At 48.3% G+C, this 23,586-nt stretch overlaps 2 protein-coding genes across 3 annotated transcripts in view; one reads left to right on the top strand and one right to left on the bottom strand.

Moving 5' to 3' along the window:
• LGR6 (leucine rich repeat containing G protein-coupled receptor 6) overlaps positions 1 to 5,625 on the top strand; it is a 106,852-nt gene extending 101,227 nt beyond the window's left edge. Inside the window, exons 17-18 of the mRNA XM_073217149.1 lie at positions 1,930 to 2,010; positions 4,275 to 5,625. Of these exons, the coding sequence (XP_073073250.1) occupies positions 1,930 to 2,010; positions 4,275 to 5,530 (1,337 nt within the window). The 3' untranslated portion in view covers positions 5,531 to 5,625. The remainder of the gene's footprint in view (positions 1 to 1,929; positions 2,011 to 4,274) is intronic.
• Positions 5,626 to 15,009: 9,384 nt separating this feature from the next.
• On the bottom strand, positions 15,010 to 22,963 carry UBE2T (ubiquitin conjugating enzyme E2 T). Of its 2 annotated transcripts, none has more exons than XM_073215751.1 (7): positions 22,864 to 22,963; positions 18,506 to 18,676; positions 17,863 to 17,932; positions 16,560 to 16,665; positions 16,346 to 16,444; positions 16,116 to 16,199; positions 15,010 to 15,367 (listed from the first exon to the last, which is right to left on the bottom strand). In XM_073215751.1, the coding sequence occupies exons 2-7, from the start codon at positions 18,612 to 18,614 to the stop codon at positions 15,242 to 15,244; spliced, it is 594 nt and encodes a 197-aa protein (XP_073071852.1). In that variant the 5' UTR covers positions 18,615 to 18,676; positions 22,864 to 22,963; the 3' UTR covers positions 15,010 to 15,241. The 2 variants fall into 2 exon arrangements, with proteins under 2 accessions (XP_073071852.1, XP_073071853.1); XM_073215752.1 differs by lacking the exon at positions 22,864 to 22,963 and adding an exon at positions 22,431 to 22,754.
• Positions 22,964 to 23,586: the final 623 nt, after the last annotated feature.

Genomic DNA, 23,586 nt, shown 5'->3' with positions numbered 1-23,586 from the left:
GGAGAGCAGGGGTGGGCAGGGAATGAAAGGTAGAGAAGGAAGGAAATGCCAGGACTCTGTGGGCACACCTTGGCCTCCTGCCCGCCCTGGTGGAGTCAGGGCCAGGGGGAGTGCTGCAGAGCCTTCCTGCCTCGTGGGAAAGCTCCCAACTGAAGGCGTTTACCCTTTAAGTGGGGAGGGAGGATCCGCACAGGAAACACACCATGTGAGCCAGAAATGGAGACAGGTGCGGCAGAGTCACGGACCCATTACTTGTACGATGGAGGAAGCGCCCACAGGGCACTAAACCTGAAACCTGTACAGGTGCCCATTTTAAGAGAAGCAATTCTCATACATCACTTGGAACCTCAGGCACCTTTCCCAGTCTGCCTTGAGAAACTGAAGTCTTATTCTTAAAAAAAAGTCTTTCGATGATGAATTGTTGCTGCAAAGGAGAGTTTTGTTTTTATAAGTTATGTTTTAGATTATCCTTTCAGAATTCTTACGGGATTTATGGTGCCCTCAGACATCCATACCCCACCTGCGGAGTTTGCAGGTCATAGTTTAAGAAACATTGCCATAGTGAATAACAAAATAAAAATTCCATTTGATTCAAACAAGTTAGAGGACTTCTTTAACAGTGGATTTATCTTTCTAATCCTATTTTCTCAAACTGCAGAATCGCAGAGCCTAGACTTAGACTGTTAAAGATGATGCAGTCCTCCTTCTAATGCAGCACAGAAGTGCCCTTTCTCTGATTAGGGACTTCGTGCCTCAGTATCTGCAGTGAGGATGTACCCAGCTCATGCATGGGCAAAGCTCCCCCCACCATTCCCCTAACCCCCAAAATAGTCCCCACCTGGGAAAGCATAGGAGCTAAACATTCAGGCTCTGTGGGCACAGCTGGGTCTGACGTCCTCCCTGGTGCTGACTGGGAGACGTGCAACAGGCAGCTTCGCTTCGTGAGACTCAGTTTCCTCAACTGTCAAATGACATCAAGGGACACCTGCCTCAGGAACAGTTGTGAAGGTTAATAAGGCCATGAAGGTAGGGGTACACCAAGTGGGAGCTCAAGGCCTCTTAGCCCTTTTTGTTAAGTAAACCTACTAGTTGATTCAGCTCACTGTGTCGAGATGGCTAGACCCTCATTTGCTCCATGGGCACTGGGAGGGCAGAGTCAAGTCTTACTCATCCCTGAGTCCCTCCAGCAAATGCAGGCACTGTGTTCAGCACACGTGTTCCTCCAACCCATCTCTTCAAATTGAGGGAACTTGTGTCAGTAAGAACCCAAACTTCTCCATTTGAATCACAATTTGCCTCCTTCTACACCCCATCTGCTGATACCAGTTCTGCCCCCTGGGACCAGCATGAAGGAGTGTAATTCCTTTAGGCCTAACGGGCCTCTGGCTCTTTGAGGACAGACATTTATCCACTTACTCTTACCTTTCCCAGATAAATGCCCCCAGTTGCTTTGACTGTTTCTGGCACAAATGGCTTCAACTCACTCACCACCCCTGGTTCACCTCCTGTGAATACAGCTCATTACTCTGTCTTCAGAACATGTCCTTCTTAATTCATGACATTCACAAGTGGACAGGAAATCACAGTGGAGGGCTGGCCAGTGTGGGAAGCCTTGTGATTGCTCGCTCCACCCCAGGTCCTAACAGCTCCCGTGACTAAGGCTGCCGGGAAGAGCAGGCAGGAACGCGCTCTCCCAGGAGGAATGAGTCTCAGGTGAAACGTTTGTCACGAAGAATCAGCAATGCAGATAATCCACATGTGGACAATAGAGAGCTGACCAAGTGTTCACACTTAAGGGTAGAAACACACGTGCAGGGCGGCTGCCTGAGTCAAGGGGGACTTCTTACAGGGGTGGCTACTGGGAGAGAGGTGAGGCGTGGCTGCCACCAAGACCAGGGCCCCAAGCTACTTTCCTGTCCTCCCTCTCAGATGACCTGGACCTGGACGAGCTCCAGCTAGGGATGGAGGACGTGGAGCCACAGCCTAGTGTCCAGTGTAGCCCTACTCCAGGTAGGATGGGTGCCTCGGTGGGAGTGGGGTGGGACTGGGGAGGTTGTACCCAACTATTTAGATGAGATGCCAGTTCAGCCTGACATGTTTGCAGCCATGCTTCAGACACTTTCTTTGCCTTATGCCCAGTCTTCTGGGGAAGGACAGCCTCTTCTGGGAATTCCTGGGGAAGGAGCTGGTGTTCTTCCCTCGGGTGGCTGCTTGTGGAGAGGGGCAGTGGGGAAGGTGGTGGAGGTGCGGAGAGGGGAGTCAAAGCAGCCTTTATAAATCCACTAGTGAGAGCTCATACATCCATGAAGAGAGAAGCGGGAAAGACTGTCCTGACCCCGTGTGCAGTGTGGGGTGTGGGGCTACTTCTGAGCACAGCTTTAGTCCAAAAGCCAGAGTTCTACAGCCAGATGGAGCTCTGAAAGGTCGCCTTCTCCTTCCCTCTCTGCTCCATCCCGGGAGGAATAAAAATCTCTCTTTCCTGAAACTTTCCAGGGTAGACAAACACCACAGTACCCCTGGGTACCTATTTACAGTAACTGCCCTAGAATGCTGAGTACCAATCCTACAGCTGAGGAAGCCTCCTTGAGCGTATAACCTAAGTCCATCTTGCTATTAAGAAAGAAAGAAAATTCTCTCTCTCCATGCTGCAATTCAAGCAACATGTTTAGAGTGAAGTCCCTCCTCTTGGGTATAAAATGCTAACAGGCCACCCCCAGAAGGCAGGACAGGAACTGCTCAGAATGAACAGAAGGCAATGAACAGTGTGCTTCTCTATCCCCCCCCCCCACCTTCGTTTCCCAGTTTTCCATCCCTCTTTGCAAAGCTCCAGCCCCTTGGCCTTCACCCTTGCCTTCTCTAAGGCCCAAAGGGCTTCCTGAGGGGGCCCAACACCTGCACGGAGGAGTTAACGACTACAGTGCGCCCTCTAGTGCCAGCCCGGTTCAGCACTAATGCAGGCTGGAGGAAGCAGGTGGTCTGTTTTGGGTTTCTTTCTGCTTTGTAAACCCACATGCTTCACACTGCCACAGAAATGTCACCTCTGAAAATTGATAATCAGCAGTGATGAGGTGAAAGAGTGAGTTCCAAAAGGCAAAGTCCAACTTGAACTTGCTTTTAAAATAGCTTATACAAATGGTCAAATAAATTATGGTTACATCGTAGTAGAGTACTTGCTACACACACGGTGGCTGAAAATATGTTTTGAGGAGGGTAAGGATATGGGAAGATACGCATAGTAAAATTTTAACTTAAAAAGATACTGTAAAACTATGTGCAGTGAAATCCCAGTTTAGTTTTAAAATCTATATGTATGTATGTATTTTAAAAAAAACAATTGGACGGAAACATACCAAAATGATTATTTCTAAGCAGTGCGATTATATGCAATTTTAATTTTATGTTCTGTTTTCCAAATTTTCTATGATTACCATCTATTATTTGGTAATCAGAAAAAATGCTCCCACAAAAGCTTCTCAAATTCCCAAGCTACTGAGCAATACATTACAGAACAGGAATCTGAAGCCAAAAGAAATGAAGAAATAATGTCCAAAGTTACAAGGTGATTTAAAGACAGAACCTGGAGTGAGAGATGGGAAACACCAGAATCTCACCCACCTAGTGAGAACCAGGTTGGAAAACTGCAGAAGTCATCTCTATTTTTATTTACTTATTATGTTTTGCCTCCGAAACACTGAATGACTCTGTGAATATTAAATGTAGTCTTCCTGCTCATCACAGGGCAGGGGAGTGCCAGTGCCCGGCTGGTACAATAGCTGGTCAGGGCTTGTCCACAATGGGGTCCTTAGTGGACCACTGGGCACTGACTGGAAAGGCAGAGCCTTGGGGGACAGAGCCCCTCAGACCTCTGTGCCTCCTCCCCCAGCCATAGCCCCAGTTCTGATGCCCTGCCCACTCCTTTATGCCAGCCTGTCCCTTCCTTTCTTCCAAATGCCACTCCTGTAGGAGGACTGCTTTGCTCAACATGCCTGAGTTTGCACTGTACTCATCTGCACACTGTGTCTATTATGCATTTCTCTTTCCTGTGTGTGCCGGGTTAGTGTTCACTCTATTTGCAGCTCTTTGGGAGAAGGGCTGTGTACGGTCCCGTGGTTTCTCCGCCAGCCCCAACTGGTAGTTCTCAGAGACCAGGTCCTCCTCCCTCAGACTGGGAGTTCTCTGAGGGCAGAGACGTGGTCGGCCTCTAGCCCTATCCCCAGGACCCTGAGTTGAGCAGCCTCTGGCCCGTGGGTAATGCCCGCCCCTCTCTTCCACAGGCCCCTTCAAGCCCTGTGAGCACCTCTTTGAGAGCTGGGGCATCCGCCTGGCTGTGTGGGCCATCGTGCTGCTCTCTGTGCTCTGTAACGGGCTGGTGCTGCTGAGCGTGTTTGCTGGTGGGCCTGGCCCCCTGCCCCCTGTCAAGTTCGTGGTGGGTGCAATTGCAGGGGCCAACACCTTGACTGGCGTTTCCTGTGGCCTCCTAGCCTCGGTGGACGCCTTGACCTTCGGCCAGTTCGCGGAGTACGGAGCCCGCTGGGAGGTGGGGCTGGGCTGCCAGGCCACAGGCTTCCTGGCCGTCCTGGGGTCCGAGGCCTCCGTGCTGCTGCTCACCCTGGCTGCGGTGCAGTGCAGCGTCTCCGTCTCCTGCGTCCAGGCCTACAGGAAGGCCCCCTCCCTGGGCAGCGTTCGAGCAGGGGCCCTGGGCTGCCTGACGCTGGCAGGGCTGGCGGCAGCCCTGCCCCTCACCTCAGTGGGAGAATATGGGGCCTCCCCGCTCTGCCTGCCCTATGCCCCACCCGAGGGCCGGCCAGCAGCCCTGGGCTTTGCGGTGGCCCTGGTGATGATGAACTCCCTCTGCTTCCTGGTAGTGGCTGGTGCCTACATCAAACTCTACTGTGACCTGCCGAGGGGCGACTTTGAGGCTGTGTGGGACTGTGCCATGGTGAGGCATGTGGCCTGGCTCATCTTCGCCGACGGGCTCCTCTACTGTCCCGTGGCCTTCCTGAGCTTCGCCTCCATGCTGGGCCTCTTCCCCGTCACCCCTGAGGCTGTCAAGTCTGTTCTGCTCGTGGTGCTGCCCCTGCCTGCCTGTCTCAACCCTCTGCTCTACCTGCTCTTCAACCCCCACTTCCGGGATGACCTGCGGCGGCTCTGGCCCTGCACAGGGGCTCCGGGGCCGCTGGCCTGCACTGCTGCTGGCGAGCTGGAGAAGAGCTCCTGTGATTCCACCCAGGCCCTGGTGGCCTTCTCTGATGTGGATCTCATTCTGGAAGCCTCTGAGGCTGGGCGGCCCCCTGGGCTGGAGCCCTGTGGCTTCCCCTCAGTGACCCTCATCTCCTGTCAGCAGCCAGGGGGCCCCAGGCTGGAGGGCAGTCATTTTGTAGAGCCAGAAGGAACCCACTTTAGGAACCCACAACCCTCCATGAACGGAGAACTGCTGCTGAGGGCAGAGGGGGCCACGTCCGCAGGCGGGACCTTGTCGCTGGGCAGGGGCCTGCAGCCCTCTGACTCGGCCTTTGCTTCACACTTGTGAATGCGCCTCCCCATGCTTCTCTGCCCATCTCTTCCCATCCTCTCTCCTCCTGCGTGGATGATAGCTGCTTGTAAAATAAACTCAACCGAACTCGACAGTGTGACCCACAGAGGGATGGCCAGTCCCTGGCTCCCTTGGTTTCCTTTCCCGTGACCCCAGCAGTGTGTGCTTCTTGGCCTAGCCTCCCCTTGAACTTCCTCTGGGCCTCTTCCCTGTCATGGCTGAAGCTGTGGGCCAGGAATCTGGAAATCTGTCTGCTGGGGAAGGGAAGTCAGGGAAGACAAGTCAGTGACTGGGGCAGTGGCCTGAGCAGGTCCAGGACCAGGGAACATGGGCAGGGGGACCACAGAGAAAGGCCTGGATGGGGATGACAGAGCCATTTTGGTATGTCCCCCGTTCCCCATGGACGGCATACAAAATATGTTCTGTGTCTCAATCTTGAGATACGCCATGCAAAAAGATTCCCTGTTGCAACACATTTTGGAAGATATTACATCTAATGTCCCTTTCTTGAAGAATCACAGTGCAAATTAGTGCAGTAAAGGCTATGAGAATTCCTGCAGCAGTAGTCTGTTGAACTCTGTTTAACCCTGTTCCCCCAAATTCTCTGACAACAGGTCTTTGCTTGTTTGGTTCTCGTGGAATACCTATTAACATCTCAGAATTTAGCACTTCTGTCTCCCAGGGGCCTTATCTCTGTACCTAGTACTACCCAGTGATATGACAAGATGCCACCAATCCTTGCATGCCCTGATTCTAGGAGCTCCACCCGGGGTAAAGTTGATTCCATCAAGCAGAAGGGATTCTGCACGCTTGCCCTTCCCAGCCCTTTCATCCTACCCTGGGGAGGGTGGGGAAGGGCAGCCCGAGTGGGTGCAGCCTTGGCCCCCTCCCTGGGAAGGGAGAAAGGACCCCACAGGTGCTCCCACCTCCTCCGCAAGCCCAACCACCAGGGAAACTCCTGCTCCTGCTAAGAGGGAGGGTTCCTGGGTCGAGGCAGGGCGCACACAGGTACGTCCGGCTGTCGGGTTTCCCTCTGGCTCTGAGCCACCTCCCTGTGGCTCTGTGGTTCTCCATCACATGCCCCTTGCCACCTCCCGCCACAAACCTGCCCTCCTCTCACATCCCAGGCCTCGCCTTCTCGTCCTGTGTGTATTGTATTGCAGGAGGCATTGTAGGAATCTGAGCTCCCAGAGTGCCCCCAGGAGGTGGTGACCCTCCTGCCACCCCCATCATGACCTTCCCACAGCACGGTTTGCCAAGCACCTCTGAATGTTTCCAGGGTGCCTCTCCCATTCCAAGTACACGCACTTTTCATCTCAGGAGGAGGAGGCGGCAGCTGGGGCATTCTGCTGACATAAAAAGAGAATCCGAGGCTCAGAAAAGGGTAAGAATCGTTCCCGAACACTCCAGTGTCAGTCACATCAGGACCGGAGTCTGGGATCCGAGACGGAACAGAGCCGTCCTGCTCCCGACCCCTGCCGCGGTCCTCAGCCAGGCTCTAGTTCTTAGCCTGCCGCTTCTCTTCTATCTCCCTGCTGCCCTCAATGCATAGTGGAAATTCTGAAGAGAGTCCACAGGGCTGCCTAGGCTGGGGCAAAGGCATGAGGCAGAGCCCACGAGTGGCACTTGGCACATTTCTCAATCTTGTTTGGCCGAGGTGCCCGGGCTTACGGTCTCTGGAGCTCAATGTGCTGACCTTGTAATCCCCAAGAGCCTTGGGGTTCTAGCAACCTCCGAGTAGGCACTCACGAAATGACCCATCGGTTATTTGAGAACCCCGGGTCTCCCTGTTCCCCAGGGCTGGTCAAGAGCCTTTAATGGAAGGGGTTTGCTCTTGTGGGGACTGAGAACTGGTGACTCTTACATGGAAAGGAGTTCTCTGAAAGGAGGTGCTGTGAGTTTGGAGAGCCTTGACTTCGGGGAAGCCACTCAGCCCTTCCTCACAGCCACCCTGCTCCCCACGTAGTCATTGTCGGCCCTGATCCAGTGTGGAGTGGAACGTGTTAGAGGCTCAGAGTCACAGGAATTGCCCCCCGCAGCCTCGTCCAGGAAAGGGGGCCTGTGTGTCTTGGTTGCAAGCTCGAGGGGGGCACTGCTGTTATCTTACTGTTCACTCCTGAAGATCCGGACGTCTGCCAAGACTGGCCCTCCAGTCAGAGGAGAGGAATGGGGGGAGTGTGGAGGTATCTGTCATGAACTATTTTCATTATTTAAAAAGCCTAGAAGATGCACATTTACCCAAAATAAGGTGGTGGAGCTGTTTGTTTTTGACTTTCTAGCAAGTCAGGATGTTACTCCTACGGTTATCTCCCTTCGGATCAGTGTGTTACGAAGATTTTGTATGTCTTTAATGGAACACAAAACCAAAACCTAAATAATTCAGGGCAGGTAAATGCATTCTGCTTGGCTGACAACACCTTCCTAGATGGTGTCCGCGGGGCAGAATTGTCCAAAGGGCCACGGTGGGGGAAGCAGGAGCAACTGCTGACCTGGGACGTGCCCTCCCGGCCTCCGTGCACTGAACCTGGGCAAACGGTGCCGACCATGATCTCCTCTCAGACGGACTGTGGAGAACCCCATACAGCAGACTTCGGTTTTTAAAGCACCAAAAGGAAAGCACCTCAATTCAGTGCCGAGGCTAACAGAGCCTCTGGCTGCACCTTCTCTTTGCCTTCCTCCCCCCACCTCTAGCTTTCCCCCTTCCTTCCCACTTTCCTTTTCTGGGAAAAATAAAAGGTTTACGGATTGAGGGAGGAGAAGGAGGGCTAAGTGGCAGCAAGCAGTAGGCCCGGGTGAGTGAAGGCGATGGGAGGTAGCCAGACCCTTGGTCCTCTCTGCACCCTGTCCTCCAGTGACCTCTGCTCTGGTGTAGCAAGTTCACCTATCCACCACCCCCTGTATCACTTCTGGGTTCCAGTCTCATCCCCTCTCCAGCTGTGCAAAGTGTAAGAATTGTCGAGATGTAAATATTTGGATTCTTTTGTATAATAAAGCACCAGTGAAGTATGGTGTGCGTCCCTCCACTCCTGTGGCTGCGTCTGGTGGAGCTGTGGGGTGCGGCCGGGGCTGGGGCTGCTGTGGAGAGGGGTGATCAGTGTCAGGGCTCTTCCTTAACCCGTCCTGTGAGCTCTGGGGCATCTGGGACACAGCCAAGGTGGCCTGGTGTGGCAGTTCAGAGGCATCGGAGGCAGTGCCTCTCACCCGTGTGTCAATGCTCTATGTGTGCTTTAGAGAACGACCTATAGGAAGCAGGGGACACATTGGGTTTCCTGTTACTCAGACCCAAGCCTATTCCCGGGGGCTCCTGATACTGTGAATACCAGAGAATCTGCTTTTGTCTCCTTGGGTGACTTTCCTGGTCCCCTCTCTTCCTTGGAAATCTCCCCCAAGCCTTGCTTTGGGGTGGGATGTCCCCAGAGATGACCAGTGTACCCCGTCTCAAGGAAGGGAAAGGCTGGGTTCAACAAGCACCTGCCATCATGGGGGTCAGATGTAGTCCCAGAATCGAATCAGGGCCTTCCTGGCCTGGTAAGTAACTGACTCCCTTATGAGAGGAAGGTGGTGTCTTGAGAAGCGCCGTTCTCCGCTCTTACTGAAGACAGAATTCCACCTCATCCACCCTTCTGGCCCAAAGGCAGGGACGGCCGTTCAGCCATCCTTGCTAGGCTGGGTTGAGAGAAAGAGACGGGGAGCCAAGTGAAGAGAGGGGGTGTTAAGAGAGCATGTGTGAAACAATAGGGGAGACAGAGTCTCAGCAAATGTAAGACCAGAAAGAGCAGTGGGGCTGCGCCCGCCCTAGGGTGTCTGGGGCCCAGGGCCACCCTGGACGTGGGGCAGCTCGGATCTCACCGGTGGGAGTCTGCCCAGTCAGCTTGGAGCCCACCACAGGCGGCCCGTTCCGAGATGTATCTGCTTCCTTACCACAGTCAATTGCTCCTCCCCACCCCCTTTTATTTAAAAACTTTTAATAAATTTAACTTTTGAGTAATACATTCACATGGTTTAAACAACATACATCTTTTGAAGAGCGTCTCCTCTGTCTTTATTTGCCCCCTTCCCAAACCCTCACTGGTTGCCACTAGTCTTAGTTTCTTGGACACAGACCCTTCCGGAATTTCTTCCTCCATGTACAAACAAAATGCATGTATGTTCTTATTTTTCCTTTCTACCTAAAAGGTAGCCTACCACAATTATATTTTTTTCACCTACCCAAAATAGCTCAGAGATCTTTCCATTGACACAGAATGCTTTTCCCGTATTTTTTAACGGTAGCTTATGTCTCATTATAAGATGTGTCATAAACCTGCTTTCCCTTCTATGGACATTTGGGTGGCTTCATCTCTTGCTGTTACAGACGCTACAGGTAGGGCGGGATGTGTGTCCTTTAACGCACGTGAGTACATCTGTAAGATAAACTCCCAGACGTGGGGGTGCCGGGTGGAAGGAGGAGTTGTGGGGTTTGATCCCCCAGCCTGCGGGCCGCGCGCCGGCGCCGGGCGGGGAGCTGCCTGGGGCGCTGCGCACCGCGCCGGCCCCGCTGAAGCGCGAACCCGAATCGCACGTGCCGAGCTTGCTCCGGCTGCGGCCCCTGCTCGCTGCTGGGCGCGGCGCCCCTCCACGCCCCGGCCGCCCCTACCGGCCCCTGCGGACAGCCGCCCCCGGGCGCCGCCCTCCCGTTCCCGATCCTGGCGGCGGGCAAAGGTTCCCCGTCTATCCGCACGTCTACGCGGCATCGGGCCGCCTGCGTCGCCAGGGCGCTCAGCGCTCCGCAGCCCGGAGTGCAGCCCCCTAGCAGCTGGATCCGGGCCTGGTGGGCTATTAACCTAGGATTGCGCCATCGATGTGTGAGCCTCTAATGCGGAGTGGCTGAAAAAAAAATCTAAGTGCTTTGAATGTTTCCGTCAGGTGTCTAGAGATCTAGATCTAAGATCTATAGAAAAGATATCTCGCCCCTTTTGACTCACAGTCTGTTTATTCCTGGCTTCTTGTGCCTCCTTGTGACCCCCGTTCTTCCTCAAGGCCTCTGTGCATCCTTTCCGCTTCATTCCTGGGCTGACTGCCTCGTTTTCTCGTGGTGTTCCTCAGGGTAATGCCCTGAAAGATTGCGGGAGAATCTGACTAGCCAAGCTTCTTTTCCCCCCTGGGCCAACTCACGGGTCAGTGGTCAGCTGATGGGTTGACCGCTTGGGTACCTGTCCTGGTCCACTAAATAGCAGTGTATGAATGGGTGTGTTTGTGTGGGGTCTACTGGACAAAATACAGTTGATGAGGGATGCCCCTTGAGCAAGGGCTGTGGGCTCCTGCTCTCAGAACGGACAGTGGCATGGCAGGAAAGTTCCACAAGACGGGGACCACGTTGGTCTCATTCACTGTTGTCTCCTCAATCCTTTTCACAGGGCGTGGCACAAAGAAGGTGCTCGATTAAGTTCTGTTGGGGAACAAAAAATAAGAAATTAACATATCAAAATAGATCCAGAGAGATTCTGTTTCCCAACCTAAAGGGGCCATCTGGCCAGGAGATGCGAATAACACAGAGCAGCAGATGTCTGAACTAAACCATTTACGTCCCTGAGAACTGCCAGGCTGACGTAGTTCCCCAGGTCTGTCATACCCTTTGGGCAGGGCCTTTCTAAGAAAGCAGAGTGGGCAGATAGGTCTAGGGTGAGGTTTGAAGAGCCATTAGTTCCCTGAGTTTCTTCTCTATTACGCTACTGCAGTAGGACAGTGGTTGAAATTCCACCACCATCCTTCCTTATTCCTTCAGATGAGGCCCTTTGCGTTTAGTCAGCCCAGGGACCACTTCCCCTTCCGGCAGTAACACCAGTCTGGCTTTCCTGCAGGCGGCTCTCCCCACTGCTCTCCGGTGCGTGTGGTGCAGGGCGGTTGACTCCGCTCCACGTTCCAGAGGTGGGATGTGACCCAGGCCTCTCAGCTCCTTCCCTTCCCAGCTTCAGTGACTGGTCCAAGGATGGGCTCATAGCTCGAGTCCTCCTAATGACATGGCTGCAAGTATGTTTGGACTTCTCAGTTTGTGAAACAATGACTTTTGTTGGCTCAAGAGAGATTGTTGGAGTTCGGTCACTTGCTGAGGCTTCTGGAACAACCCCCTCTGCTACCCCCGCACCCCTGGCCCAGGAGTGAACCCACTGACCCCTCCTCAGCCGTTAGGGTGAAGAGGGCAGTTGCTGATGGGACCTTTGACAGGCGAGGAGGATTGTGTGGATAGGTATCGGGTGGGGTTAGTGGCCCCGGGGTGGGAGGCCAAGGGCAGGAGAATGCTGGAGCAAGGGAGAGAATGAACAGAAAGGGAGGGTGAGAAGGTAACCGAGTCCAACCGTCCTTCCTTCATTACTGAACCTGAGGTCTGCAGGCTCTGCCCTTGGATCTCTGAGACTTTCAGATCACAGGCCTGCTGAGAGTCAGCCTTGGGAGACACCGTAGAGAGCACCTAAGCCCCCTCCTCATTTTGTAGAGGAGCAAACAGTGGGAGGAGCTGCCCAGTATCTGCAGCTTCTCTGGAGGGAACCGAGGAGACAGACACATACGTTTCAGAACAGAGCCCTGCAGTTGTTAAATGTGACGCTGGAGTCAGACAGCCTGGGGTTGAATCCAGTTGTTCTAAGGTTTTACTTGACCTTGCTGAGTCTGCTTCATTATCAGTAAAATGGGTATAACAGTACCTAAGCTCTGAAGGTTACTGAAAAGATGAAAAGATTTTTCATGTGAAATGCTTAGCTTGGTGCCTGGCACATACTAAGTACTTGAGAAATGTCAGCTGCTATTATTATTACTCAATCCCAGAAACGAGGGGACTGTCTGGGGACTGCCAATGGTCTGCCTGCTCAGCCTCAAGAACACCTGGAAAGGGAAAGGAAGAGCCCCCAGAGGGGCTGCTCCTCAGAGGCCGGAGCCTGGGGGCCCGCAGGGGAGCCCAGGGGTGACAGTATGAGGGGACCTTGTCATATTCAGAAATCAGTGGTCAGCCTCAGGAGAGCGAAAGCTGGCTCTTCCCCCAGAAGGGACACTCCACCCCCTGACCCTGTTCAGGCCACTCCTGAAACAGAACTCCCCCATCTGGAACCTAGATGGAAGGCCTGGGGAAAGATCCCTCAGCAGCCTGTTTTGAAGCAGGGGAGCAAGGGCCCAGGTAAAGGATGCGGGCAATGGAGGGGAGGCGGTGCGGCCCAGCGGGATGGAGGGTCGGAGGAAGGCAAGCAGGGAGTGGGCAGATTGCAGGGAGAAACTGGAGCAGGGGTGGGAGCTAAGGTGAGAAAATCGTCATCCCTATTAGGAACTACGAGTTGGAGAGGGATGGGTGCTCTTTGGGGGCCATGGCAGGAGCCAGGGGCAACTTGCCAAGCAGCAAGGAGAAAGTGGAATGTGCTGTTTCGGGGCATGGCGCATCTGTGCCCCTCCACCCGGCCTCTCCGCAGCCTCTGCGGCTTCACTGGCAGCTCTGTGCCGGATTCCAAGCTGCGCTGTGGCCAGCCTGGGGAACAGGTTCTGAAACCACAGCCCCGCAGTCCCTGCCCATCCACCCCTCCCTCAGCTGCCCCAACCTAAACAAGACAGTGTGGGCAGGGGGGCCACACGCTGATGGAAAAATACACACTTGGCTGGAAAGGAGCTTTATTTGTATGTGTTGAATTCCCGAAGCAGCTGAAGGATAAATAGCTAGTCCCCAGCCTTAGCTTAGGGACTGCCCACAAGGTGGGTGGCAAAATCTGTTCTTATTTAGATAGCTTTTGGGGAGCAGCGGGGGAGAGGGAGCTTGGAATCTGCAGTGTTTATATGATCAGTCATGGATGTCATCTCTCCTCTTTAATTAGCAGTCTGGAGTTGAGAAACTCCGCTCACTTGCTTGTCCTGGGAACAGGGCAGAGTAATCAGGAGGCAGAGAGGTTCTTTGGGCCCACCTGGGGCTGGACTGCTGTCTCCACGCTCCAGTCCCCTGCTAAGCACTCAAAGAATGTCAGCACGCTGCCAGGCCCTGTACTGGGTACTTCAGTGCACCGTCTCTGTCAATCTCACAACCACCTCAGGAATCAGAGGCTATCGTTATTGCTGCTTTATGGGAGAAACCCGAAGTGGAGGCATTGAGTAGCACACTAAGGGCGAACAGCTGGCAAGCAGCATTGCCCGGGCTGGACCGGGGTCAGCTTGACCCTGCTTTTAACCTTTTCCCATCCTTCCTTGGGCTGAGAGTGGAGACCTGGGCTTTTTTCATTTTCATTTTCTCCCCCTTCTATTCTCTAGCCCTAGTCCTCTATACTTGTTAAGTCAGAAAGATGGTTGGATGATGTCTAATAACTTTCAGCTCTGGTATTTCTTGTGATTAGAGGAAAGTCCCTTGTAGCCACTATGCCCAGCACAATATACACACAGTGGACACATTTTTGGGCAGGTGCAAGTGCTATGGATAATATCAATCAGGGCAATGGACTATGGGCCAGAGGGCCTGGGGCTTAAGGTGCTCCGTTAGATGGACAGGCGAGGATTTTCTGGGGCACCTGCATTTGAACTGAGACCATCATGGGCCACGTAGAAGGCAGAACTGACAGAATATGTGAAGACTCTGAGCTCGGTATGTTCAAGAGACTGAGAATAGGCCAGTGTGGTTGGAGTGTGGTGTATCAGGGGTGGAGGGTCTGCGGTAAGGATGACTGACAAAGCAAATGGGCCAGGGGTGACATCAGGGTCTTGTAAGCCAGGGAGAGAAAACACATTTTTTTCCCGCTAATTGCTAAAGGAAGCCAATTGGAGGGTTTTAAGGGAGATAGTAAAATCTGGCTTTTACATCCTCAAAAGGTTATTCTTGCTGCAGAAGGTCAAGCCTGGAGGCATGGACACAGGATAACGGCTGTTTTCTTTTCTGCTGTTTCTGCTCGAATCTGTTCTCTGTCATCTAAATAGAATAATAAAGACAAGTCCAAGTGTATTATCAAATCACGAGTAGCAGATTCAAGTCTGGCACCTGGTTGTGCGTAGCAGTACTTATCATGAAGTGAGGCCAGGCACGGAAAGGATTGTAGAAATCCCTATTTTAAATCTGTGCAATTATTGGGTTAATCCCATGTCTGATATTCTCACCCTTATATTCTAAAATACTAGCACAATACTTGGCACATAGTAGGTGTTCAATGTCCAATTCGTTGGACAAATGGGGGTTCTACATAGTAATTCTAATAAGCTATACAACTCACAAAAAGTGAAAGCTTACAAAAAAATTAACAAATGGGTATATTAACCTTTTCCCCACATTATGTTAAGACTTCTAAAAACCTAAAATCCCTAAAAGCCTAGTGGTAACTGAACTGTTCCTAACAGCTATTTTAAATCTGTGTCAAACATTCAGTATCTCTAGTGATGTTACTAAGTTGGTAAAATAAAGGACAACAATTCCAATTATTTTGACATTCCTACTGTATAGCTCTCTGGCTAATTTTCTCCCACGCATTTAAGATAAACACATACTCAACATTAAATGATTATTTATTTTTCAGATTTAAAAGCTTTCAAAATATGCATGTACATGCTAAATAAACTATACTCAAAAGAATCAATGTAGGGCAGAAAATATACAAGGTCTATTATATAGGATACAAAAATGATAATGTCTTCAAATACAAAGAAAAACATTCAAGAAAGGTAGGTAAATCAGACCACCCTGGCAAAGGATAAATAACTAAGACGGACCAGGGCAAACCCCTAACCGTCAGGGCATAATTTCTTTTCTGTGCCTCCCAGTTGCCCGGCTTTCCTTTTCTGTGTCGTACTGTGTGCTTCTGAGCCACCAGCCTCTGGCTGATTATCAGGCATCTCGTCCTCATCGGCCTGAAAAAGAGCAGGCAGGGTAAAAGACAGCACGGCTCCCGCCGCCAGCAGAGAGAACAGCGGGGTGCTGCGATCTCCCTGCCGGGTACTTTGTTGCCTTTCGTATGTGATATTCCCTCCAGAAGCCTCTTCCTCGATATTTTGTATGTTTTAATTTTTTATTTCCTTTTGCAAGTAACTGCTACTTAACTCAGTCTGAAGGCTATAACTCAGCAAGAACCACAATGTGCTAATCTGTGTTCCTGCAACTTGTACTAAATGAGGAAACATTGTCAACTTAAACTGGGGAAGTTTTTCATTCTCTCTTCCACGAATGGTCCCACAAGAATTTTAATTTTCCTCTCCTTCCCACAGCCCTTACCCCTTTCCAATTCCTACAATTAATCCCTACAAAATATAGTCCTTTCTCAGTGTTAGAAAACTCAGAAAAAAAGAATCTGAGTCACCTCTCATCTAACCATGCCACCTCCGATAACATAAACAAAATTAACCAGATGCTGTCTGCCCTCTAGTGTTGTCAACTGATGACAAGCATTAGGAAAAATCTACTGGTTGAACTGCTAGGCTATGTTGTTGAATTTAGAAGGTTGCAATAGAATAAAAAAATCAAGTAGACATTGTTGAGTACAGTATAAATTTGGCAAATCTCATACATACACACATATGCATATCTTCATACATATACAAATACATACATACATAAAGGACCAACATCAACAGCAAAATCAGAGCTGTATAAACATCGTACCTTCTGTTTCTCTCTTGCATGCTTCTCTGTCCACTGCCTGGCATTCTTGAGGAAGACTGGCTTATTATATTTAAATTCGAAGGACTGAGACAAAACGAAAGAAGAGTGAATGGAGAGAAACACTATTTGCAGTGGTAAGGTCCGGCTGCTCCAGCTGCCCTCTCACAAACGGCAAGTCAGAGGTTATAGAGAAAACAGGGCCTGTGTTGCACAGGAAATGCAGTACTTACTATGTCGGCCATGAGTGGGTCATCAGGGTTGGGTTCTGACATGAGCAGCTGAACAGAAGTCAGCACAGTGGCAATGTTGAGGGATGGTCTCCAGGCACCCTACACACAGACAGGCAGGCAGTGGCTTTGTATCACTGAGAATGTGACACTCTAATTCTAGTTTTATAGACGAGGACCACAGAAAGCTCTTGTCAACCCTTTACCCACCACTCACTTTTGGTGGCAATTTGAGAACATCTAGACAAATCCTTCCAGCAGAGTCAATGTTTGGATGATAGATTGGAGTCAGAAATCGGATCTGAGGAGGTTCAAATGGGTACCTTTGAAAGCATAAGACAAAAGAGAATTTTTATTAAGATATTGCTTCTAAATACATTATAAACAGCTTTCTAGTAACTAACCAGGAAGACAGCCTTTGAGAGGCAAACCCTTTTTTTTCCCCAAAATTTTATTATGAAAATTTATAAACAATAGAAGAGTTGAAATAACAGCAGTAAAAACACTCATATACCCACCACCTGGATCAGGGCGCCTCACCCTCTAAACATGTTAGCATGTATCTCCTAAGAATAAGGCCCTTCTCCTATATAACTGCAATACTATCAGTATACCTATGAAAAAATCTAAAAATTATTCCCTACAATATCATCTACGCAGATAGCCTCAGTTGTCCCTCCAAATTTTTTTACAGCTAGGTTTTGAAAATCAGCATCCAATTAAGATTTATACATTGCATTTGGTTACTATGTCTCTGGTGAAACAAACCTTGGAAAATTCCTGGTCTATTTTCAAAATACCACATGATTATTAAACTGCTCCAGCTGCCCTCTCACAAACGGCAAGTCAGAGGTTATAGAGAAAACAGGGCCTGTGTTGTGGAGGAAATGCGGTGCTTACTATGTCGGCCAGGACTTTACCAATGTCTCTCAGGCCTTTAACAAGTTTGGCTATGATCTGATCTGGTGAATAGATGTCTACAGATCAATGTTTAGAGCTTCATTTTTTTCCCTTCTCCATTCTGACAAAACTACAACTCACCTAATGAGAGACTTAAAGGAGACCTGAATTAAGAGTATTTAACAAAGAGACAGAAAGTAGAATGGTGGTTGCCAGGCCCCAGGGGAAGGAGGGAAGGGGGAGTTATTGTGGGTATGGAGTTTCGGTTTGGGAAGATGAAAAGTTCTGGAGATGGATGATGCTGACGGTTGCACAACAATGTGAATATATTTAATGCTACTGAACCACACACTTGAAGATGGTTTAATGGTCAATTTCATGTTATGTGTATTTTATCATGATGAAAATAAGAAGGGGCCCCAAATGTTATCTAGCCAATTTTTTTAGAAAAGGAAACTGAACTCCAGAGAGAAAATAACTTGCCCAAGGTCACAGTAAGTCATGGTAAGACTAGGATTAAAATCCACATCCTTTAATGCCTACATTAAGCACTCTACTACATTGCTGTCTTCCAAGAGCTGTGTTTTACCCTGCAAATTTACAATCTAATTCATACTAACCTTTCAGGAATGATAACTTCCAGCTTGAAAACACCTTTCTCGTAAGGTGTGTTGGCTCCACCTAATATTTCTTTAAAAAAAAACAAGAAAAAGAAAAAAGTGAAGAGGCAATCGGATGCTATGAATTACCACGCCATACGGACCTAACGAAGTCAATGGTCCTAACAGAGAAGCTGGGTCTAGGACACTAATTCCCTCTCAGGGCTTTAACAAGCCCTTATGCAATGCACCAAAGTACCAAAAAGTTGGTGTCAAATCAAAGACATACAGAAGGTCGGAACAGAAGCTGGAAAATGCTGGCCACAGATCAAACGCAAACTGCAGATCTGTTTTGTTAGGACGGCAGTATTCTATTATCATTTATCTTTCCTGTCTGGCCTTATAGATATTTGAGACAGTGACCTTTGGTCTAAACACTGCTTCAGAGCTGCCCAAATCTTGGCTACAAATCAGAAGGTATAATAAAGGCCAAAGAAGAAATGTCGAGCAAATCTTTTATAAATGTAAACAAAGTAGGGTAGGATGAGGGCAGGGCACTTTGATCTTGCAAACGTTTCCTACTTTAAAAACATGTAAATGTTCAAATTTTAGACATTCTTCAATAGGGTCCTGACTCTCATCACCAGAATAATGTGATACCTACGGGCTCGCAGATCATCCATTTGGTCCTTATCTTGCCAGCATGTGATGCCTGGGGGTGGCTCTGTGGCTAAAAGGTTCAGCTCTCTCTTCAGACGTGAAGCTCTCTGCATGATCCGCAGGTAAAAGGAGCCACACACAGTTCAAATGCCCACTGAAGGCTGGCTGGGATTCACTAGGGAGAAAAGAGGCAACGATAAAATAGCAATGGTGACTGGAGTTTTCAGCACACGGCTTCAATTTAGTGAAGGACAAATAGATTCCTCTTATTAATCCCTATACTGAGCGGGGAGTCTTGAGTTTGTCCATTTCCTTGCTATCTATTCAAGCAAATTTAAAAAATAAAGCACAAAAGATACAGAAAGTTTGCAAACAAAAACACTGCATGTTTTAAATGAATGTGTTTCCACTGATGAATTATAACTCACAAGGCAGAGGCTGGGTCTAATTTTGCTCCCCACTGTATCCTCAGCATGCCTGGCATGGAAAAGGATTGACAAATACTAGTTGTGGAAGGAAGTCTATATTTGCTTCGTGGGGAGAGCAATGAAAATGATAGTCATCACTCTGAGACATTTACAAGCTAATGCTAAATCAAGTATCTTAAGTTTTCTTCATGTATTTTGGATTCCACATCTTCCCAATTCTTCAGGCGTTCCACTCCATCAATCATACTATCTTTCTCTAGTATTTCCAATCTTTCCTTCTTCCCATCAATATTCAAATGTACTCAGAATCTCTCTCATCTAAAAAATGCCCCACACATGCACACTCAACACCCTTCTCAGCTTGAGCTCTCCGCCTAGCTACTACTCAAAGGATAGCAACCTTTCAGTACATGAATTAAAACTATCATCTTCTAGTTTGTGGCTTATCTTCCATGTCTTTTGATGAACATATACCATCAATGTAACAATTTTAAAACAATTTCCCTTTACGTTTAATCTTTGGTGTATTAAATTTTTCCTTGCTCCCAATATATTCTAAATGTTTTAACAACTTTGTACACTTTAATATATTAAATACTTCAATACAAACTAAAAAGATAAGTGAATCTACAATAACATAAAATAGCAGTTGCCTGGGGATGGCGTGATGTGGGAAGGGTGGGAGGAAGGACTAAGGGGCATGAGGGAGTTTTCCAGGTGATGGATGCGTTCATTTCCTTGATTGCAGTAATGGTTTCACAAGTGTATATTTAAGTCATGAACTATCAAATTGTATACCTTTATTATATGCAGCATATTGTTTCTCAACTGTATCTTAGTTTTTATCTTTGCATCTTTACTAAGATACAAAGTATCTAAGTCTTTGTATCTTAGTATCTTTGTGTCTTTACTAAGATTTTTAAAATTATCTTGAGTAAGAAGCTAATCAAACAATGCTACAGAGACAGAAATGTGTAGCAAGTGAAAAATTTAAGAAAAGGAGGGTTCTTAATCAGAAAATGTAAGTTTAGGATACATGCAAGACATTGAATTTCCCTAATTTAGATTTGAGAATAAGATCACATATACTTTAATGTAGATATAAAAAAAGCAGTGTGAAATTATTAGAGTACTCCCATCAGTACAAAAATTATTAATAACAATAACTGCTTTTTGAGAGAGAAACTTTAAAGTGGTAGGATTATTTTAACAACTATATAAATGATTTAAAATCTTGCATTTATAGCATCATTAAGGATTCCAATCATTTACACTTCTGAATTATATTTTATGATAGTTCATGAGGGAAAGTAAATGTTGCAGTAAACCTGAAGATTCAAAGAGATCTAAAATTAGAGCCTACTAAATGTCAAAGATCCATGGTACTAATATATATTATTAATAATTTATTGTTCTGTCCATTAGATACAAAGCTCTTTGAGGGCAAATTCCCTATTTTCTTTCTTTTTTGCTTAGATGAATGCCTGGTTTACTAAATGTTTCCAACTTCCATTGTGTATATGTACCACATCTTCTTTATCCATTCATCTACTGATGGACATTTAGGTTGCTTCCATATCTTGGCTATTCTTTCATATATTCTTTTAACTATTTCCAAATTAACCTCACCTTGTATACAGTGATCCTTACTACTTTTTCTCAGTAAGCAAAAACTGAGCACCGATGACAACAAAAAAAGAATCCACGAATAATAAAGGGGGAGTGGGAATAAAGAGATCAAGTGGGAATGTTATGAAGAAAAGTCACCTTTTCAAGCAAGGTCTTACAAGAACAAGTAGTTTTGGCAAGGTCAGCATATTTCAGGATCTGGTTCTCACTTTTGTAGTCTGAAAGCCCAATCTGGCAGTAAACCTAGATTTAATAGGGTTTAGATGAACTATTTAATGACAAGTTCACTCACAGAGACTTTAACATTGATTAAGAGGCCAGTTTATTAATTTATAAAACTACAGTAAAATTTTTAATTCCACACATTCTTTCCCTTAGTTATTTCTTAGGGAACTAATTATAATCAGAAGATCACCTGGTGGGCATAGACTGTAATTAACTGGATGGTTGTAATTTATGATAATCACAAACTTGGATTGAGGCACCTATTTTAACTACAGGGATATGTTTAAAGGAGACATGTACTGGTTGGGTAAGACACTCTCCTAAATTGTCTCAGAAAGACAAAATGGTCCTCTGGTTCTCCTTTTTCTAATCTCCAGGCATGACACTCCTCCACAATTAACACACTCCTTCACAAATATTTAAGTAGAATTAATACTATAGGTGAATCAATATACTAAACAGAATTAATTACCTACAACAGTCTTTCATATATTCTTTATTTTATTTTTATATCATTAATCTACAATTACATGAAGAACATTATGTTTACTAGGCTCCCCCCTTCACCAAGTCCCCCCCACATACCCCTTCAGTCACTGTCCATCAGCATAGTAAGATGCTGTAGAATCACTACTTGTCTTCTCTGTGTTGCACAGCCCGCCCCGTGCCCCCCACACACTATACATGCTAATCGTAAGGCCTCTTTCTTCTTCCCCCGCCCTTATCCCTCCCTTCCCACCCATCCTCCCCAGTCCCTTTCCCTTTGGTAACTGTTAGTCCATTCTTGGGTTCTGTGATTCTGCTGCTGTTTTGTTCCTTCAGTTTTCCTTTGTTCTTATACTCCACATATGAGTGAAATCATTTGGTACTTGTCTTTTTCCACCTGGCTTATTTCACTGAGCATAATACCCTCCAGCTCCATCCATGGTGTTGCGAATGGTAGGATGTTTTTTTCTTATGGCTGAGTAATATTCCATTGTGTATATGTACCACATCTTCTTTATCCATTCATCTACTGATGGACATTTAGGTTGCTTCCATATCTTGGCTATTCTTTCATATATTCTTTAAACTATTTCCAAATTTCTTTAGTCACACCTTTCAGACCATCAACTCTTGGAAGTGACTTACTTTACCGGATAATTAACCTCACCTTGTATACAGTGATCCTTACTACTTTTTCTCAGTAAGCAAAAACTGAGCACCGATGACAACAAAAAAAGAATCCACGAATAATAAAGGGGGCCTTTACAGAAAGTGGGAACACCGGGGAGAGGCAAAGGGATTAGCATAAGGGTGGGAACTAGCGAGACCGCTCCTGTAGAGGAAACCAGACCCAGTCTAACTATACTGACACCAACTGGTATATGGCGCTCCTTGGCTCAAAGCCATCATCACTGCTACCTTCTGGTATAAAGGTTCTTTACAATCTAGCTCACAACCCATGTTTACAGCCTCATATCCAGCAACTACTCCCCACAAATACACGCTTCAGCCACACTGTCTATTCCTGTCGCCATACGTGTCTCATCCTCTTTCACACCTACAGATATAAGCACATTGACTTACAACTTCTTCGCTTTTCTAGTAACGCATCCCAGACGTTTCACTGCTTTCAAACATCAGCCTCAGTACTTCAACACTAACCTGAACCGCGAGCTGTAATTCATTTCTGACAGCTTCTCATTAAGGCGAATTCCTTGAGGGCAAGTCCCGAGTCTTTTTAAGTTTTTTTTTTTTTTTTTAATCAACAATGCCTAACAGCATGCAGCCCTGTAGTAACTCTGCACAATTAATAAAGGAAACGTGGGCTTGGGACCAGGCGATGAAGGTAATAGCACAGCCTGTGCAGGGCGGCTGCTTCTCTCGCCGGGGCAGGAGGGCGGCCCGGGGGCTCTGACCGTCCACAGAACCAAGATGCTGTCGGAGCCTCGGCCCAAGCCGCTTTGCTGACCCTCTCCTTCCCGGAGAGAAAAGCTTCAATATTGGGCAGAAGCAGGACCCCTCCTCCCCTGGACCACGGTGACCTTCGCCCCGGCACGTTCTCTCCGCTGGGGAACAGCCAAAGCTCTTTTCTTACCTGCGCCGACAGACCTCGGCGCACGAACCCACCGCTTCCCGGGTCTGTGCGAGCCTGGACTGTTAGCGTCGCCCCGCCTCCCGACCCGCGAGGATTGCGATTGGTCCGCAGCCGCGCCCGGAGGGTACGCAGCCTCCTATTGGTCCGCGCTCCAAGGGTGGCTTCCGCTCACGCCGCTTTCAAATAGGAGCGCGCGCCGGGCGCGGCCACGCCCCCCCCCCCCCCCCCCACCTGGTGGTTCAGACCTGGGGCGCCCGCAGGCGTGGCGCCGGCTGCGTGACTTGAGGTGGCCCTGGCGGCTACAAGTTTGGCTGTTTGTGAGAACAGGCCCGATGCTGGAAACCCTCACAGGAGGAAGAGTGAAAGGACCCGGGAACCTTTGATCTGGAGACGGGGATATGTGATACTTCTCTTCATTTATTTTAAATGTTTTTCTCGTGGAAGACTTTACTGCTTCAGCAGACATCTAAGATCAATGAGTGAAAGTTAAAGGGATGCAAAATCTAGCGCAATTAAGCAGGTTAGGAATTAGAACTCTGAAGAACAGAGCAGGTAAAGTTAGGAGGTAGAGAATTCCTTCATCACTGGAAATGTTCAAGTGGAAGTTAGGGATAGCGCTAACGGGATCCTTGCATTGGGTGAAAAATCGTAATAGGTGACTTTAAATCCTTCTTCCAACTCTAGATGTGGTACTGCCTGACCAAGATACTACCTGTTTATAGC

Source organism: Manis javanica, chromosome 11, assembly GCF_040802235.1.
Source record: "Manis javanica isolate MJ-LG chromosome 11, MJ_LKY, whole genome shotgun sequence".
Lineage (NCBI taxonomy): Eukaryota > Metazoa > Chordata > Mammalia > Pholidota > Manidae > Manis > Manis javanica.
Note: the sequence above shows the minus strand (reverse complement) of the source record. Positions and strands in the feature narration are given on the sequence as shown.

What these genes read in the sequence shown, in the direction of transcription:
- UBE2T (XM_073215751.1), bottom strand. Translation starts at nt 18,614, where the DNA reads ATGCAGAGAGCTTCACGTCTGAAGAGAGAGCTGAACCTTTTAGCCACA. An exon ending in AATGGATGATCTGCGAGCCC is followed by an intron (nt 17,933 to 18,505) that starts GTAGGTATCACA and finishes TTTTTTTTAAAG; the next exon opens with AAATATTAGGTGGAGCCAAC. An exon ending in TTCTCAAATTGCCACCAAAA is followed by an intron (nt 16,445 to 16,559) that starts GTGAGTGGTGGG and finishes GTCTGTGTGTAG; the next exon opens with GGTGCCTGGAGACCATCCCT.